The sequence below is a fragment of the Notolepis coatsorum genome, assembly GCF_963971535.1.
Source record: "Notolepis coatsorum genome assembly, chromosome: 4".
Lineage (NCBI taxonomy): Eukaryota > Metazoa > Chordata > Actinopteri > Aulopiformes > Paralepididae > Notolepis > Notolepis coatsorum.
The window spans coordinates 96,354,680-96,372,486 of record NC_140168.1 but is presented as its reverse complement, the minus strand read 5'-3'; the positions used below and the strand labels follow the sequence as shown (position 1 = coordinate 96,372,486).

Here is a 17,807-nt window from a genome sequence, read left to right as displayed (position 1 = left end):
TACCAGACTTGAAAAATCTAAGCAAATGAATAAAGGGAAGATGATTAAACAGAAGGTTTTGTAGATACAGTACTGAATTCTGCCATCTTTTTTATAATGTAAATTTCTCCACCATTTTTCATCGTATTGCAACACCGTTTTTTGCAAGACGTTCACAGAAAGGTAGAGAAACTAACTGCGTTCTGTTTTATGGCAATAACGTTCAGGTTTGTGGGAGATAATCCCAAGAAATAAGAGAAATAAAAAAGTAAATCCAGAAGTCAGATGATTGACAGGGGCAGGTGTGAGCTGGGTATGGTAGTTTTTCGAAATTCGAAAGCCCTGAGTCTCTTCCTTCAAAAGACTACACTCACTTTTGGCTGCTCCACTTCCTCCTGTCAATATGCGCCGGTTTCCGACTCAATGCCCTGAGATTTCTATAATCTTATATTTCACTAATAAGTTAAAATCATTGGTAAACAAACATAATGCTGAAAATCTCGGGCTTAAGAGGTTAACCCTGAGGCCCAAATTAAAAAGACATTAGCAACTTCAGAGGCCAGAGTGTGGGACCTATATAAACACATTTACTATCAAATAGCATTGTGAGGCTGAACAACAGGACCAATTGACTATACATGTGCTTAACATTTTTTAAATAAACATTTACAGACTTTCTTTTTTTAAATGGCTAAAAGTGATTTTGTAATTTTGCAACCGTGGGTCTCACAGGGTACTTTTAACCCTGTGAGGCCCAAATAAAAAAGACATTAGCAACTTCAGAGGCCAGAGGGTGAGACCTATAAACACATGAAGGGTGCCGTGACTGAAAAAAAAAAAGTTGAGAAACGCTGGTATATGGTGTGGCTCTTTGTGGTACCACAGTAATTTTTGTGGCTCTTAGTCTCTGACTGGTTGGCCACCCCTGGTCTAGCGGCTCGGGGCTGCATTATTTCGCCGAACATATAAACTACAGAATTAAAGATCCTTGCCTCGGTTCTCGAGTTACAGTACAAGTTACTAAATGACACAAACTTCACAACCATAAAAAACAGACAATGTGGGGATGTGGTGAAACACACTATGAAATTGTAAGACTAAGTTTAAGGTGCTTTAGGTACAAGTGTTAAAGTGACTGGTGCTTGTGCCAGAGTGCTAATGTGCTCATTTTATTGCACTTGAATTGTAAAGTGCTGGAATAGATTGCACGTTAGTTGTAGATTGCACATTGTCCTCTTGCACACTATCAGTATTGCACAAGCTATTGTGCTACTGGATAACCACACATGGATGTATTTTGTACACATATTGTAATCCTATACGTACTATTGTAATTAATGGTCACCGATCAGATTTGTCCTAGCCACATCATTCAAATGACTGTAAGAGTGTAACATCAACACATATATGATGTGTGTATGTATGAAGAGCTATGCACATAAACAATGACTGAGAAATAGTTATGGGATCAGCCCATGCATGAAACTGCTAAACGGTAACTCTTTAACCCTTTCACTACCACACTACAGAAGGTTGACCCTTACACCACCACACTACAGAGTGTTAACCGTCTGTATTGACGCAGTGAAAGGGTTAACCGTTTGGTAGTGTGGCAGTGCAAGGTAAGGCTGAGCCCGAACGTTTGAACGTTCGAACGTTCGTTCGTTACGCTGACATTCGGACTTTAATTAATAGGTTCGAACGTTCGGTGAAAAAAAAATAAAGGATGCGCACGGGGTTGAGGTGATGTGAATGCGAGGCGCTCGGCTCAACCAGTATGGTCTGCCGGGCTGCAGCGGGATACTATTTCTCAACCAGAGCTCTATTTTGATTGACAGGCGATTCTGCCAATTACGTCACACCGCTTGCACCCGCCTCTGCTGTTACCACCAATCGGCAAGCCTCAACAGACTTACCGGGGAGCCGTAGTTAGCTCCCTGCCGAGGAAGTAATCGGTAACAAGGTTTCCGTAGGTGAACCTGCAGATTAGGATCATTAATGAATACCATCCTTTTTCGGCCACGGTCGCGCGAGCTTCATGGTGGTTGCGTTGGAAACAACAGCAGGCGCACGGTGGACAGACCCGTCCGAGGTAGACGGTGGACGGGTCTGTTGAGCCGAGGCGTGCGCCTCTCCTCCCGGCTCCCCTCCCCGTCGACCAAGAGTGAATACCTGTTACGTGTAAGTTGTAACACTAACTATATAACGCTAATGCCACAAAACGAATGCATTTGTTTATCTAGCCCCTTACGTGACTGCAAGGGCTATTGTTTATCATACTTTGATTCAGTAGCTTGTTTATTTTCTTCTGAGTGCTTTGTTTAATTACATGTTTACATGAACAGCCACCACTGTAAACAACATGTTTTTCACCAATAGACTATGCAATGCCGCCCTCCGTAGGATCTATAATAATACAATAAAAAAATTATTATTATTAAAAAAAATGAGAAAAAAAAATTATTAAAAAAAAAATCTATTAAAAAATTTAAAAAAACGAACGTTCGAACGTTCGTTCGATAAACCTGGCGAACGTTCGAACCCTAAAAACAGGGTTCGGGCTCAGCCTTAGTGCAAGGCTTAACCGTTTGGTAGTGTGGCAGTGAAAGGGTTAAGTTTCCCTGTCCCTGCTGCCTGGCACAGTTCAAGTCTCTGGTAGTGTGGCAGTGAAAGGGTTAAGTTTCCCTGTTCCTGCTGCCTGCCACAGTTCAAGTCTCTGGTAGTGTGGCAGTGAAAGGGTTAAGTTTCCCTGTTCCTGCTGCCTGCCACAGTTCAAGTCTCTGGTAGTGTGGCAGTGAAAGGGTTAAGTTTCCCTGTCCCTGCTGCCTGGCACAGTTCAAGTCTCTGGTAGTGTGGCAGTGAAAGGGTTAAGTTTCCCTGTCCCTGCTGCCTGGCACAGTTCAAGTCTCTGGTAGTGTGGCAGTGAAAGGGTTAAGTTTCCCTGTCCCTGCTGCCTGGCACAGTTCAAGTCTCTGGTAGTGTGGCAGTGAAAGGGTTAAGTTTCCCTGTCCCTGCTGCCTGCCACAGTTCAAGTCTCTGGTAGTGTGGCAGTGAAAGGGTTAAGTTTCCCTGTCCCTGCTGCCTGGCACAGTTCAAGTCTCTGGTAGTGTGGCAGTGAAAGGGTTAAGTTTCCCTGTCCCTGCTGCCTGGCACAGTTCAAGTCTCTGGTAGTGTGGCAGTGAAAGGGTTAAGTTTCCCTGTCCCTGCTGCCTGGCACAGTTCAAGTCTCTGGGTGCTCAAGTTCAGGTTCATGTTCAAGTTCTTTATTTGTCAAATACACAACAACACAGGGGCGCTGCAGGTAATGACATTCTTGTTTGGAGCTCAGACTCAACGGTGCACAATTAAGAAACAACAATGAATACAAGAATGGTAACAATAGTAGTAGTAACATCAAATAAAATATAGAAGAGGTAAGATAAAATAGTAAATTATTTACAGAGTGACAGTTAGGGATGGGTACCGAATTCGGTACTTTTGAGGTACCGAACCGAAACACGTCGGTACTACCGAGTATCGAATCAAGTGAGAAACCGTTTTTTTTTTTCCTTTTTTTTATTCCTTTTTTTTACTTTTTTTTTATTTATTTTTTAACTTTTTTCTTTTCATGTCAACGTTCACACGCACAATATATGCTTACCTAGGATTTGACTTGATTCAACAACAAAGCAGTCGGAGCAATGACAAGCCGAAAACTGTCGAAATTGTAGTTATTTGAAGTTTGGATTTTTTTTTACGACTGAGGTAGGTAAATTAAATTTCGACAGTTTTCGGCTTGTCATTGCTCCGACTGCTTTGTTGTTGAATCAAGTCAAATCCTAGGTAAGCATATATTGTGCGTGTGAACGTTGACATGAAAAGAAAAAAGGAAAAAAAAAATTAATAAAACATATTTTTTTTAATTTTTTTTAATTTTTTTTTAAAGTACCGAAAAAAGGTACCGTTGGGTACCGGTATCGATTCACAGGTACCGGTACCGGTATCGGTTCAAATGTGAAAGGTACCCATCCCTAGTGACAGTGTCTTGTGTGTAGTGTATGTGCATGATAAGGTGCAGGGTGTGTGTATGTCCAATAACAAGTAGTAGTAGTAGTAGTAGTAGTAGTAGTAGTATGATAATAAAATATCAAAATGAGGTAAGATAAAATAAAATAGTCTATTTCATAAAAGTCTATGTGCCTGCAGGGTTTCTTGTGTGTGTGTTCAAGAGTTTTTTTTAAGAGGTGTGTGTGTTTCAAGAGTTTTTTAAATGAATAATTAAATAATTACAGCAATTGCTATAATTGCTGTATAGCCATCGCTGAAGGATGCATGCATGCACCACATACTGTATCACACCGCATACTATAGAACAAGATAAAAGTATTGTATATAAAACAAACATATTCGATTTTTCTTCCGGTATGAGAGCAGACGGGTAACACATGTGCGGTAGAGCTCCTGGTCAAATGAGCGAAAAAAACGGATAAATAGAGACCCGAAAAGTGATTAAAAATAAAAGATGCACACGAGAAGTAAGGAAGAGACAACGATTGTGAAGGAAAGAGAAATGGAGAACACACTAAGAGGAGAATTTGAAGAAACAGAGCCCCCGAAGCGAAGCCGAGAAGGGACAGGCGGAAGAAGGGGGAGGTCCCGCTGAGGCAGACACGGGAATGCCAGGATGGGCCGTGGTCATGCAGGCCGGGATATTCGAGACCATAACAGCGACGATAAAACTCAACACGGACACGATAAGGAACGATATTGGGAAGTTACGGGAGGAATTGAGGAAGGAACAGGAGGACTTCAGAGGTGAAATGAATACAGAACTCAAAAGGGTGGATGAGAAGATGGCGGAACAGGACAGAAACGTAACAGAGTTACAGACTAGAACGGCGCAAACGGAGGAATGGAACACAGAGATACACAAGGTGTTAACGTGTGCGATACAAGAACAGATGGAGACAAAGATATCGGACATGGAGGGGAGGTCACGGAGAAATAACATCAGAATATGGGGATTGAAAGAAGGAGTCGAAGGGGAATCGGTGACCCAATATGTGGAAAAGCTTATCAAGGAACAACTGGAGGAGACGGGACTGGAAAAAATGGAGATACAGAGGGCCCACAGGGCGTTGGCTCCGAGACCGAAACCGGACAGACCTCCGAGGGCGGTGATTATTAACTTTCAGAGATTTGAGATTAAGGAATTGATACTCAAAACCGCGTGGACCAAAAAGATAGAAATCGAGGGGAAAAGACTGTCGTTTGATCACGATTACTCGACAGCGGTAGCAATAACACGCAGGTCCTACGCAGGACTGAAGAGAATTCTGAAAGAAAACTGAATGAAATTCCAATCACCCATGACCTCGCTAAGCATTCACTGGAAGGAAGGGACGGTGATGTACGCGACGGCGCGGGAGGCGGCGGAGGAGATGAGGCGACGGGGGGATGCAGATGACGGAGGACGGAGAAGGAAGGGGACAGGAGGGCCAGACGCTGAGCCTGCAGCAGAGATTGGAGAAAGCACGCAGATGGACCAGAGTAGGAGATCGAAACGCGGGAGAGGAGGGAGGAGAGAGGAGAAGGCCGAGGTGAGACGTGACAGACCGAAGGCGGAGACGGACGAGGAGGCCAGAGACGGAGAAGGAGGGGAGAGGAGGCGGGAGGAGACGAACGGATGAGTACACGCACAAGAGATTGAAAAAACTATCCAAATAGAGACAAAATATAGAAACTGAAATAACATATACATAAACACACATTCCCAGGTAGAGGCAGGATATAGGAACGAACATAACGTATACATGGACACATAATACACATGCTGATGGAGGAAATAAATGGAAATATAATTAGGTATGATAGACGGAACACAGAACATATTGAAACAAATACATAGACACACGCTGCGAGTAACACAGTTGGAAGGGATTAAGGGGATAAATGGACATCACATAGAAAATAGAGGGGAGGAAAAGAAAGTAAGAAGGGGTACACGGAAGACGCCACACACGGGTTTGGGAGGAAGGAGGGACATTGGAACATATGAGCCACATTGAGAGGGACCTAGGAAATGGGGGTCTTTGATCAGAATGAAGGACGGAGCGCTTTTGACCAGGAGCTCGACAGCAATAAAAACAGTAAGAAGGCTGGACAAATATGACGAGCGGTTGGGGGTAAAGGTTTCAAACCCCCAAGCCGTCAGGAGGAGGCCTCTCACTAGGAGAGCAATTACTCCTCACCCACCAGCAGGGGACAGGGGGGGACACAGGGACCCCCCGAACGCCTTGGGAGCACTTTATGTAAAGTTTATGTTTTTTATTTATGTTAATCATTATATGTATTCGGTGAAAAGAGCGGAGGCTACAACCGGAGGGGAGAATGAATGTGACATGGGGGGGACTGACAGACGAAAGAAGAAGAAAGATGACAATGGTTAAAGGTATAAAAATGATGTCGTTAAACGTTAATGGAATGAATAATACGATAAAGAGGGGCAAAGTGATGTTGAAATGCAAAAAAAGTGAGATGGAAGTGATTTTTCTGCAGGAGACACATTTGGTAGCACAGGATCATGAGAAACTGAAGAGATTTGGATATGAAAATGCATACTATAGTTCCTTTAAACGGAACCTGAGGAGAGGAGTAATCACATTAATCAAAAACAGTCAAATTTGAATTGATCAAGGAAGTAAGAGACAAGGAGGGAAGGTTTGTTCTGGTCGAGGGAAAAATGGAGGGTCAAATGATTACGTTAGTGAATGTTTATGCACCCCCAGAGAGTGAGAGGGATTTATATGAGGCCATTTTTGATATGATAGTGATGGAACTAGAAGGGATATTGATATGCGCGGGAGATTTTAATGTAGTACTGAATCACGACCTAGACACCACAAGTACTAGAAAAGGACGGGCACCAATCAGTAGATATATGAATATTCAGATGACGGAAATGGGAATTACAGATGTTTGGAGGGGGATGCACGCCATGGACAGGGAATACACACATTACTCACACCCGCACGTGACATATGCGAGAATAGACTACTTTTTGATGACGACGGGGGACAGTTACAGGGTACGGGAGAGCAGAATAGGAGTAGCGGACATATCGGATCACAGTGCCATATATCTGACAGTAGATCTAGAAGGGAGACGGAGGAACACGATCTGGAGACTAAATGTAGGAATATTAAATAACAAGGGGGTGGTGAGTCAGATCAAGGAGGAGATAGCCAGGTATAAGGAAGAAAATGACAACGGGGCGGTAGATCCGAACATTCTATGGGACACACTGAAGGTGGTGATAAGGGGGAAATTGATGGAGAAGACAGCAATGCTGAAGAAGGCCAGAACGGAGACATATCACAATCTGATAGGGAAGCTGAAGAAGCTAGAGGGGAGACACCAGATATCAAAAGAACAGGAAACGCTCTGAGAAATCAAAGAAGTAAAGGCCAGGATAAATAGGGAATTATTGACGGAAATAGAAAAGAAAGCGAGGTTCATGAAACAAACGTACTATGAAGGGGGACCAAAAGCGACCAGACTGTTGGCTAGGAGATTTAGGACGCAACAGAAGTTGAACACGATACACACAATAAGGGATACAAAGACTAATGAAATATTGAGAGACCCAGCTGAAATAGAGAGGACATTTAGAGAATACTATGAGAAACTATACACACAGCCAAAAGCAGCGGGAGAAGAGGAAATAGAAGCATATCTGGAGAAGCTAGAGTTACCATCGATAGGGAAAGAACAGAATGAAGAATTAAATAAAATAATTACGGAACGAGAACTGGAAGAGGCAATTAGTAGAGCTAAAAACAACAAATCTCCGGGGAGCGACGGATTCCCATCGGAATTCTACAAGACATTTAGAACGGAATTAGCACCCATGTTAGGGGCGGCGTTCAGACACACGATGGAAGAGGGCAAAATGCCCCCCTCGTGGAAGGAAGCCATAATCACCACGATACCGAAGGAAGGGAAGGATAGAGAATTATGTAGTAGTTTCAGACCTGTGTCCATACTCAACGTGGTTTACAAGATGTATACATCGATAATATTAAAGAGATTTGAGACGTTTATGCCAGACATTATAGATGAAGATCAAACTGGATTTATTAAAGGGAGACAGACACAGGACAACGTGAGAAAGACATTACACATAGTAGAGGAGATACAAAAACAAGGCGGTAGCGCGGTACTGATTAGCCTAGATGCAGAAAAAGCATTCGACAGTGTGAGCTGGACATTTTTATATAAAACATTGATGAGGTTCGGACTGAACGGGAGGGCGATGAAGATGATCAAGGCGCTATATCAAGAACCGACAGCGAGGGTTAAGGTGAATGGCAGCCTGACGGATAGAATCAGATTAGAGAGGGCTACCAGACAGGGATGTTGTCTCTCACCAACGCTCTTCGCCGTTTTCATAGAACCACTGGCACAACTGATCAGACAGATCGAGGACATTAAGGGAGTAAGGATAAAGGGAACGGAATATAAACTAGGCCTATTTGCGGACGTGATAGTATACATGAGGCAACCAGACAAGAGCTTCCCGGCACTGATGGATCTACTGAAGGAATATGGCCACTACTCAGGATACAAACTAAACGTGACAAAGACACAGACCTTAGCATGGAACTATACCCCAACGACGGAAATTAGGGAACAGTACGGGATAAGATGGGACATGGACAAGATTAAATACTTAGGGGTGAACATCACGAGAGGGGTGGGGAAACTGTTTGAGGCGAACTATACACAGATAAATCAGAACATCAAGAGAGACTTGGAGAGATGGACAGTAATGCCCTTGGACTTCAATTCAAGAATAGAGGTAATTAAAATGAACATACTAGCAAGGTTACTGTACCTGTTCCAATCACTACCGATACAAATACCACAGAATCAATTCAGGGAGTGGGACAGACTGATATCGAGGTTCATATGGGCGGGGAGAAGACCATGGGTCAGATATAAAACACTACAACTACCAAAGGAAGAGGGAGGGATGGCAGTACCCAGCCTACAAGATTATTATTATGCAGCGCAACTGAGAGCAGTGACGTGCTGGTGTAACGACAAATATGAGGCAAGATGGAAAGACATTGAAAAAGAAGGGGAGGGATACAAGGTACAAGCTCTGGTGGGAGATAGGGAACTGTTCAAAGAAAAAGAGGGACTGTTAGATCCTATCACCAAATGCACCTTGACCATATGGAACAGAGTAGTAAAAACACACAAATTAGAGAAGCAGTCAGGGGTTCTGAGATGGATAGCACATGACAAGAGATTCAAACCAGGGAGGCTGGACCATGGATTCAGGAGGTGGGAGAGGGGGGGGGGGGGGGCAACAGCGATATGCAAAATGATAGAGAAGGGGGAAATGCAAACACTACAAAAATTTAAGGAGAACTTTGGACTAGAAAACAGGGACCACTTCAGATATCTACAGATTAGAGATTACTATAATAAAGAAATAAGAGGGGACAAGGAAGAAGAACAGAATGGAATAATTAGGATGATGGTAAGGGCATACGAAGGAGGGAAAGGAAGGGTAATATCAGCACTGTACCGGGCTATAATGACCAGCAAGGGACACACGACCGATTATATAAGGGAGAAATGGGAGAGAGAACTAGAGATGGGAATAACAGGGAAGGAATGGGGGAACATATGCGAGGTGCAACATTCAACAACAGGATCGAGGATATGGAAAGAGTTTGGATGGAAAAACATAATCAGATTCTTTATAACCCCAGAGTTGAAGGGAAAATATGCACCAACACAAAGAGCATGCTGGAGGATGTGTGGGAAGGAGGGGGCAAATCATACACACATATTCTGGGGATGTCAGAAGCTGAAGGGGTATTGGGAGGAGATAGGGGAGGCAATGATCAGAATATTAGGATACGGGTTACCACAAACAGGACTGGTGCTTTACTTAGGAGACCTGACACACGAGGGAATACAAGGGGGGGACAAATATTTAATAAAGATAATGTTGATAGCGGCCAGAAAAGCAATAACGAGACTGTGGTACAAAGAAGACCCACCGACAATAGCACAATGGGCAGGAATAGTGGAGGAGATACAGGATATGGAGAGGATAACACACATGCTGAGGTTACAGGAAGAGAAATTTGGAGAAAGATGGGGAAAGTGGGAGGATTACAAGGGGAACGAAAACGACATCACAGAGGAAGAACCAAATGCATCACAAGAGGGCGAAGGGTAAAGGAGGAAAGAGGTTCAAGGAGGGTCTCTGAACCCATGTCACACACTTTTGACTTAGTTAGCATTTTCTGATTTTATTTTTTATTTTTTTGGGTATTACAATTGTATTATATTTTTTGTACTTTATTATTTATGTCTGTTTAACAATGTTGTATTATGGGTTCCATTTTTGTGTAAGTGTTGTTTGTCTATAAATGTTAATAAAAAATTTAAGTTAAAAAAAAAAAAAAAAAAACATATTCTGGGTCAAAGCACAAGTACATTGATATTTGTATACAGGTGACAATTTATTGGTTTGAAGATATTTTTTAATACCTTAGGCTATTTTCTTCTATCAAGTTAACAATTACTGACAATAAACAACTGTCTTGAGCAAAGTGCCAGAAGAAGGCATGTGTGCACCTGAGCTTTGTAAACAGTTTGTAGAAAGCAGAACTATGCCAGCTTGATTCCTGTTGCCATCGGCCCTGACCCGTGTGAGTTGGCTCGTCCTCTAGCTGTTCACGCGACGCGGCTGACCACGTTATATGCCGACGATCTGCGCTTTCCACCTCTTTAGTCACGGTGTCCGACGTTCACGTCCTCATTAAGAGGGACTGACTGTGAAACCAAATAGTCGAATCGATAACGAAGCCGTCCAAACGCCCAGTGGAGCTCCCTGGGGTCACGTCGGGTCCCTGGGGTCACGTCGGGTCCCTGGGGTCACGTCGGGTCCCTGGGGTCACGTCGGGTCCCTGAGGTCACGTCGGGTCCCTGGGGTCACGTCGGGTCCCTGAGGTCACGTCGGGTCCCTGGGGTCACGTCGGGTCCCTGGGGTCACGTCGGGTCCCTGGGGTCACGTCGGGTCCCTGAGGTCACGTCGGGTCCCTGAGGTCACGTCGGGTCCCTGAGGTCACGTCGGGTCGCCCAATATCTGCAGGATGAGAAAGTGACCGTGTCTATTCTCTTTGTCCCTTTTGGTTTTGTTCTTTCCATCATTCCAATTCTCATTTTTGGTTTGTTGTTATTTCTGTTTCTCCCTTTCCTCTACTGTATTATATTTTTTCCTTTTTTGCTCTTTTTTTCTGTTCTATTATTTTACATTCTATTCTATTATACTCTCTTATATATTCCCTCCTCCCTCCACACTGTCTGTTACATTCTGTTCTGTGATGTTCCCTCCTCTTCCTCACGCTCCACCCCCTCTCTGTTCTGTGATGTTCCCTCCTCTTCCTCACGCTCCACCCCCTCTGTTCTGTGATGTTCCCTCCTCTTCCTCACGCTCCACCCCGTCTCTGTTCTGTGATGTTCCCTCCTCTTCCTCACGCTCCACCCCCTCTCTGTTCTGTGATGTTCCCTCTTCCTCACGCTCCACCCCCTCTCTGTTCTGTGATGTTCCCTCCTCTTCCTCACGCTCCACCCCCTCTCTGTTCTGTGATGTTTCCTCCTCTTCCTCACGCTCCACCCCCTCTCTGTTCTGTGATGTTCCCTCCTCTTCCTCACGCTCCACCCCGTCTCTGTTCTGTGATGTTCCCTCCTCTTCCTCACGCTCCACCCCCTCTCTGTTCTGTGATGTTCCCTCCTCTTCCTCACGCTCCACCCCCTCTCTGTTCTGTGATGTTCCCTCCTCTTCCTCACGCTCCACCCCGTCTCTGTTCTGTGATGTTCCCTCCTCTTCCTCACGCTCCACCCCGTCTCTGTTCTGTGATGTTCCCTCCTCTTCCTCACGCTCCACCCCCTCTCTGTTCTGTGATGTTCCCTCCTCTTCCTCACGCTCCACCCCGTCTCTGTTCTGTGATGTTCCCTCCTCTTCCTCACGCTCCACCCCCTCTCTGTTCTGTGATGTTCCCTCCTCTTCCTCACGCTCCACCCCGTCTCTGTTCTGTGATGTTTCCTCCTCTTCCTCACGCTCCACCCCGTCTCTGTTCTGTGATGTTCCCTCCTCTTCCTCACGCTCCACCCCCTCTCTGTACTGTGATGTTCCCTCCTCTTCCTCACGCTCCACCCTGTCTCTGTACTGTGATGTTCCCTCCTCTTCCTCACGCTCCACCCCCTCTCTGTTCTGTGATGTTCCCTCCTCTTCCTCACGCTCCACCCCGTTTCTGTTCTGTGATGTTCCCTCCTCTTCCTCACGCTCCACCCCCTCTCTGTTCTGTGATGTTCCCTCCTCTTCCTCACGCTCCACCCCCTCTCTGTTCTGTGATGTTCCCTCCTCTTCCTCACGCTCCACCCCGTCTCTGTTCTGTGATGTTCCCTCCTCTTCCTCACGCTCCACCCCGTCTCTGTTCTGTGATGTTCCCTCCTCTTCCTCACGCTCCACCCCGTCTCTGTTCTGTGATGTTCCCTCCTCTTCCTCACGCTCCACCCTGTCTCTGTTCTGTGATGTTCCCTCCTCTTCCTCACGCTCCACCCCCTCTCTGTTCTGTGATGTTCCCTCTTCCTCACGCTCCACCCCCTCTCTGTTCTGTGATGTTCCCTCCTCTTCCTCACGCTCCACCCGTCTCTGTTCTGTGATGTTCCCTCCTCTTCCTCACGCTCCACCCCGTCTCTGTTCTGTGATGTTCCCTCCTCTTCCTCACGCTCCACCCCGTCTCTGTTCTGTGATGTTCCCTCCTCTTCCTCACGCTCCACCCCCTCTCTGTTCTGTGATGTTCCCTCTTCCTCACGCTCCACCCCCTCTCTGTTCTGTGATGTTCCCTCCTCTTCCTCACGCTCCACCCCGTCTCTGTTCTGTGATGTTCCCTCCTCTTCCTCACGCTCCACCCCGTCTCTGTTCTGTGATGTTCCCTCCTCTTCCTCACGCTCCACCCCGTCTCTGTTCTGTGATGTTCCCTCCTCTTCCTCACGCTCCACCCCCTCTCTGTTCTGTGATGTTCCCTCTTCCTCACGCTCCACCCCCTCTCTGTTCTGTGATGTTCCCTCCTCTTCCTCACGCTCCACCCGTCTCTGTTCTGTGATGTTCCCTCCTCTTCCTCACGCTCCACCCCGTCTCTGTTCTGTGATGTTCCCTCCTCTTCCTCACGCTCCACCCCGTCTCTGTTCTGTGATGTTCCCTCCTCTTCCTCACTCTCCACCCCGTCTCTGTTCTGTGATGTTCCCTCCTCTTCCTCACGCTCCACCCCGTCTCTGTTCTGTGATGTTCCCTCCTCTTCCTCACGCTCCACCCCGTCTCTGTAGCAGCTGCTGACCGGTAAGAAGTTCTGGGAGACGGACGACTCTGGGAAGGACGGACCCAAAGGGATCTTTCTGGACCAGTGGAGGGACAGTGCGTGGGGAGCCTCAGGTATGTGGAGGGCCAGTGTGTGGGGAGCCAGTGTGTGGGGAGCCTCAGGTATGTGGAGGGCCAGTGTGTGGGGAGCCTCAGGTATGTGGAGGGCCAGTGTGTGGGGAGCCAGTGCGTGGGGAGCCTCAGGTATGTGGAGGGCCAGTGTGTGGGGAGCCAGTATGTGGGGAGCCTCAGGTATGTGGAGGGCCAGTGTGTGGGGAGCCTCAGGTATGTGGAGGGCCAGTGTGTGGGGAGCCAGTGTGTGGGGAGCCAGTGTGTGGGGAGCCTCAGGTATGTGGAGGGACAGTGTGTGGGGAGCCTCAGGTATGTGGAGGGCCAGTGTGTGGGGAGCCTCAGGTATGTGGAGGGCCAGTGTGTGGGGAGCCTCAGGTATGTGGGGAGCCTCAGGTATGTGGAGGGCCAGTGTGTGGGGAGCCTCAGGTATGTGGAGGGCCAGTGTGTGGGGAGCCTCAGGTATGTGGAGGGCCAGTGTGTGGGGAGCCTCAGGTATGTGGGGAGCCTCAGGTATGTGGAGGGCCAGTGTGTGGGGAGCCTCAGGTATGTGGAGGGCCAGTGTGTGGGGAGCCTCAGGTATGTGGAGGGCCAGTGTGTGGGGAGCCAGTGTGTGGGGAGCCAGTGTGTGGGGAGCCAGTGCGTGGGGAGCCTCAGGTATGTGGGGAGCCAGTGTGTGGGGAGCCAGTGTGTGGGGAGCCTCAGGTATGTGGAGGGCCAGTGTGTGGGGAGCCAGTGTGTGGGGAGCCAGTGTGTGGGGAGCCTCAGGTATGTGGAGGGCCAGTGTGTGGGGAGCCTCAGGTATGGACCAGTGGAGGGACAGTGCGTGGGGAGCCTCAGGTATGGACCAGTGGAGGGACAGTGCGTGGGGAGCCTCAGGTATGGACCAGTGGAGGGACAGTGCGTGGGGAGCCTCAGGTATGGACCAGTGGAGGGACAGTGCGTGGGGAGCCTCAGGTATGGACCAGTGGAGGGACAGTGCGTGGGGAGCCTCAGGTATGGACCAGTGGAGGGACAGTGCGTGGGGAGCCTCAGGTATGGACCAGTGGAGGGACAGTGCGTGGGGAGCCTCAGGTATGGACCAGTGGAGGGACAGTGCGTGGGGAGCCTCAGGTATGGACCAGTGGAGGGACAGTGCGTGGGGAGCCTCAGGTATGGACCAGTGGAGGGATTTCCGTCTTTTTTATCTTTTTTTCCGTCAATTTGATTTGGAGTCTGACGGAATTGGCTACCTGGTATTATGATTTGTAGATGCGTAGGGCATTTTGACCATTCTAACCAATCAAACGAGCTAGACGCACACACGCTGCTCACAGTGCCCTCCCCCTCACAGACCTGTCTTGTCACAGACCCGTATCATTTGCACCGAAGATAGCAAGCGTGCAGGTCCTCTTTTAACACCACTGAAGCATTAAACAATGGCCCAGTAAACTATTCACTTTAGTTTACTACACGAGGCGTTCTCTAACGTTATCTAGCTAGCTAGCTGATAGCTCATAATAACATAATTGAAATTCGTTTTTGAAGCTGTGGCTAACATTAGCTAGCTACCGTTCTTCGGGTGGCTAACGGTTAGCTACCTAGCAACTGTAGCTTGCTAATACGCACTGTCCTGGCTGGCTAACTTTTATTTCACAATGGAGTGGAGCTAACTAACTGTACAAATCGATGTGATTGTCTGAGACTGTATTTTGGCTGCCTGGCTGTTGTGGATTTGGGTAGCCAGCTAGCAGCTAACATCAACTCAATGTCAACACTATGTTGACACTCTGAGCGAGTTTGCCGACAGCAATGTAACAAACAATATGGTCCGTGCGGAACCATTATCCCCAACACATAGTTATTAGCTAACGTCAGCATAATAACGATAATGGAAGGAGTAAGCCGGCCACTAAAAAGAAAACACACGCAGTGTTCTCAGACGAAAAGGAAGAGCGGCACCACCCAACAAAAGAAAGTTACGAGAGGATGGAAGTTTGAAGATAGCAGTGTTTCAAGAGACTGGCTAGGCTACAGTATGATGCGGGGGCTGTAGACGGTGGTGAGTTGTTAACTTGTTCCGTGTTCCGCAACTATGTCAAAAAGAAAAACAGAAACAACACATTTGTCATTGTCGTGTTACTTCACAGTACAAATATGTGAGTCCTCTGCTGTGGTTGTGAGTATCCTTTATTAGCTTAACTCCGTAGCAACATCACAGGTGTATCTGTAGACGGTCTCCTATTCTCTCCCCACCGTATGTATCTTATTTCTCCCACCCACCCTAATGTACAGTCTCCTCCCCATCATAATGTATATAATCTCTGTTAGGATCTATGGGTAACAGTACTGTGTATATTTGCATATCGTATATGTCACAAATGTAACATTACTATATACCTGTCCTGTAGTATGTCATGTATGTCCCTATGCCATAAATGTTGTGCATGTCATAAATGTCACTATGAATTGAAAATGGGGGACCCTGATGTAAACAAGACAAACGTCTTTCTCTGGTCTGCATCCCCTTAACAATTGTATGTATTGAGCCGTACTGTATTGTACCCATTCTGCAATCTGTTAAATATTGATTGATTGTTATAACATATTGCAGAATCGGTACAATACAGTACATCTCAATACACACAATTGTTAAGGGGTTGCAGTTGCAGACCAGAGAAAGACTTTCCTCTTGTTTACATCAGGGTCCCCCATTTTCAATTCATCATAACATATATGACATACTTGACATAGATAGATAATACTGCTACATCTATACATTTATGACATACCAGATTTACAAATACAGTATTGTTTGTGATACAATAAGAGTCTAAAAAAGAGAGTATATACATTTGACGAAGAAACTGTACATTGGAGGAGGTTGGGTGGAGGGGGGGGGGACTGTACATTGGAGGTGGTTTGGGGGGGGGGGGTAACTGTACATTGGATTATCGACGAAACCGAAACAAGTAGGCTCCCTTAAAACGCCAACGCTATTAAAAAGAAATACAGTGGAGGTTAAAATAAGAATATGACTTGGCCTGAAAAAAAGTTCAGTCAGGAGATTTTTTTTTGCTTTAATCCCTGGGAGGGCCAGTGTGTGGGGAGCCTCAGGTATGTGGAGGGCCAGTGTGTGGGGAGCCAGTGTGTGGGGAGCCTCAGGTATGGACCAGTGGAGGGACAGTGCGTGGGGAGCCTCAGGTTTGTGGCTGTGTTTGTGGGCTGTGTGCCCAGGCTGTGTTTGTGGCACAGGCTGTGCCTCGGTGGTGCACATAACCAGTGTTGGGGGTAGAACAGTCACTGCAATCTTGACCAAGACCCCGAGACATCCACCACCTTGGTCAACACTACGAGACAACCACATTATAACCGTTTTAGTGCAGCCTCTCTGAGCACAGGGGGCGTGGCTTAGTGCACCTTCTCTGGGCACATGGGGGCGTGGCTTAGTGCACCCTCTCTGGGCACAGGGGTGCATGGCTTAGTGCACCCTCTCTGAGCACGGGGGCATGGCTTAGTGCACCCTCTCTGATCACAGGGGGCGTGGCTTAGTGCAACCTCTCTGGGCACAGGGGGCATGGCTTAGTGCAACCTCTCTGATCACAGGGGGGCATGGCTTAGTGCACCCTCTCTGATCACACGGGGCGTGGCTTAGTGCAACCTCTGGGCACAGGGGGCATGGCTTAGTGCACCCTCTCTGGGCACAGGGGGCATGGCTTAGTGCACCCTCTCTGATCACAGGGGCCGTGGCTTAGTGCAACCTCTGGGCACATGGGGGCGTGGCTTAGTGCAGCCTCTCTGATCACAGGGGGCATGGCTTAGTGCACCCTCTCTGATCACAGGGGGGCGTGGCTTAGTGCAACCTCTGGGCACATGGGGGCGTGGCTTAGTGCAACCTCTCTGATCACAGGGGGGCGTGGCTTAGTGCACCCTCTCTGATCACAGGGGGACGTGGCTTAGTGCAGCCTCTCTGATCACAGGGGGCCGTGGCTTAGTGCACCCTCTGGGCACAGGGGGGCATGGCTTAGTGCACCCTCTCTGGGCACAGGGGGGCGTGGCTTAGTGCACCCTCTCTGGGCACAGGGGGGCATGGCTTAGTGCAACCTCTGGGCACAGGGGGGCATGGCTTAGTGCAACCTCTGGGCACAGGGGGGCGTGGCTTAGTGCACCCTCTCTGAGCACAGGGGGGCGTGGCTTAGTGCACCTTCTCTGAGCACAGGGGGGCGTGGCTTAGTGCACCCTCTCTGAGCACAGGGGGGCGTGGCTTAGTGCAGCCTCTCTGAGCACAGGGGGGCGTGGCTTAGTGCACCCTCTCTGAGCACAGGGGGGCGTGGCTTAGTGCACCCTCTCTGAG

At 47.6% G+C, this 17,807-nt stretch overlaps 1 protein-coding gene across 6 annotated transcripts in view; it reads left to right on the top strand.

Moving 5' to 3' along the window:
* pum1 (pumilio RNA-binding family member 1) overlaps positions 1 to 17,807 on the top strand; it is a 165,265-nt gene that overhangs the window by 71,071 nt on the left and 76,387 nt on the right. For 3 of the 6 annotated variants that reach the window (XM_084313571.1, XM_084313572.1, XM_084313569.1), the window contains exon 5: positions 13,375 to 13,480. In XM_084313571.1, the coding sequence (XP_084169697.1) occupies positions 13,375 to 13,480 (106 nt within the window). Of the gene's footprint in view, positions 1 to 13,374; positions 13,481 to 16,630; positions 16,658 to 17,807 lie in introns of those variants that run through there. The other 3 variants (XM_084313574.1, XM_084313570.1, XM_084313573.1) reach the window with 2 other exon arrangements.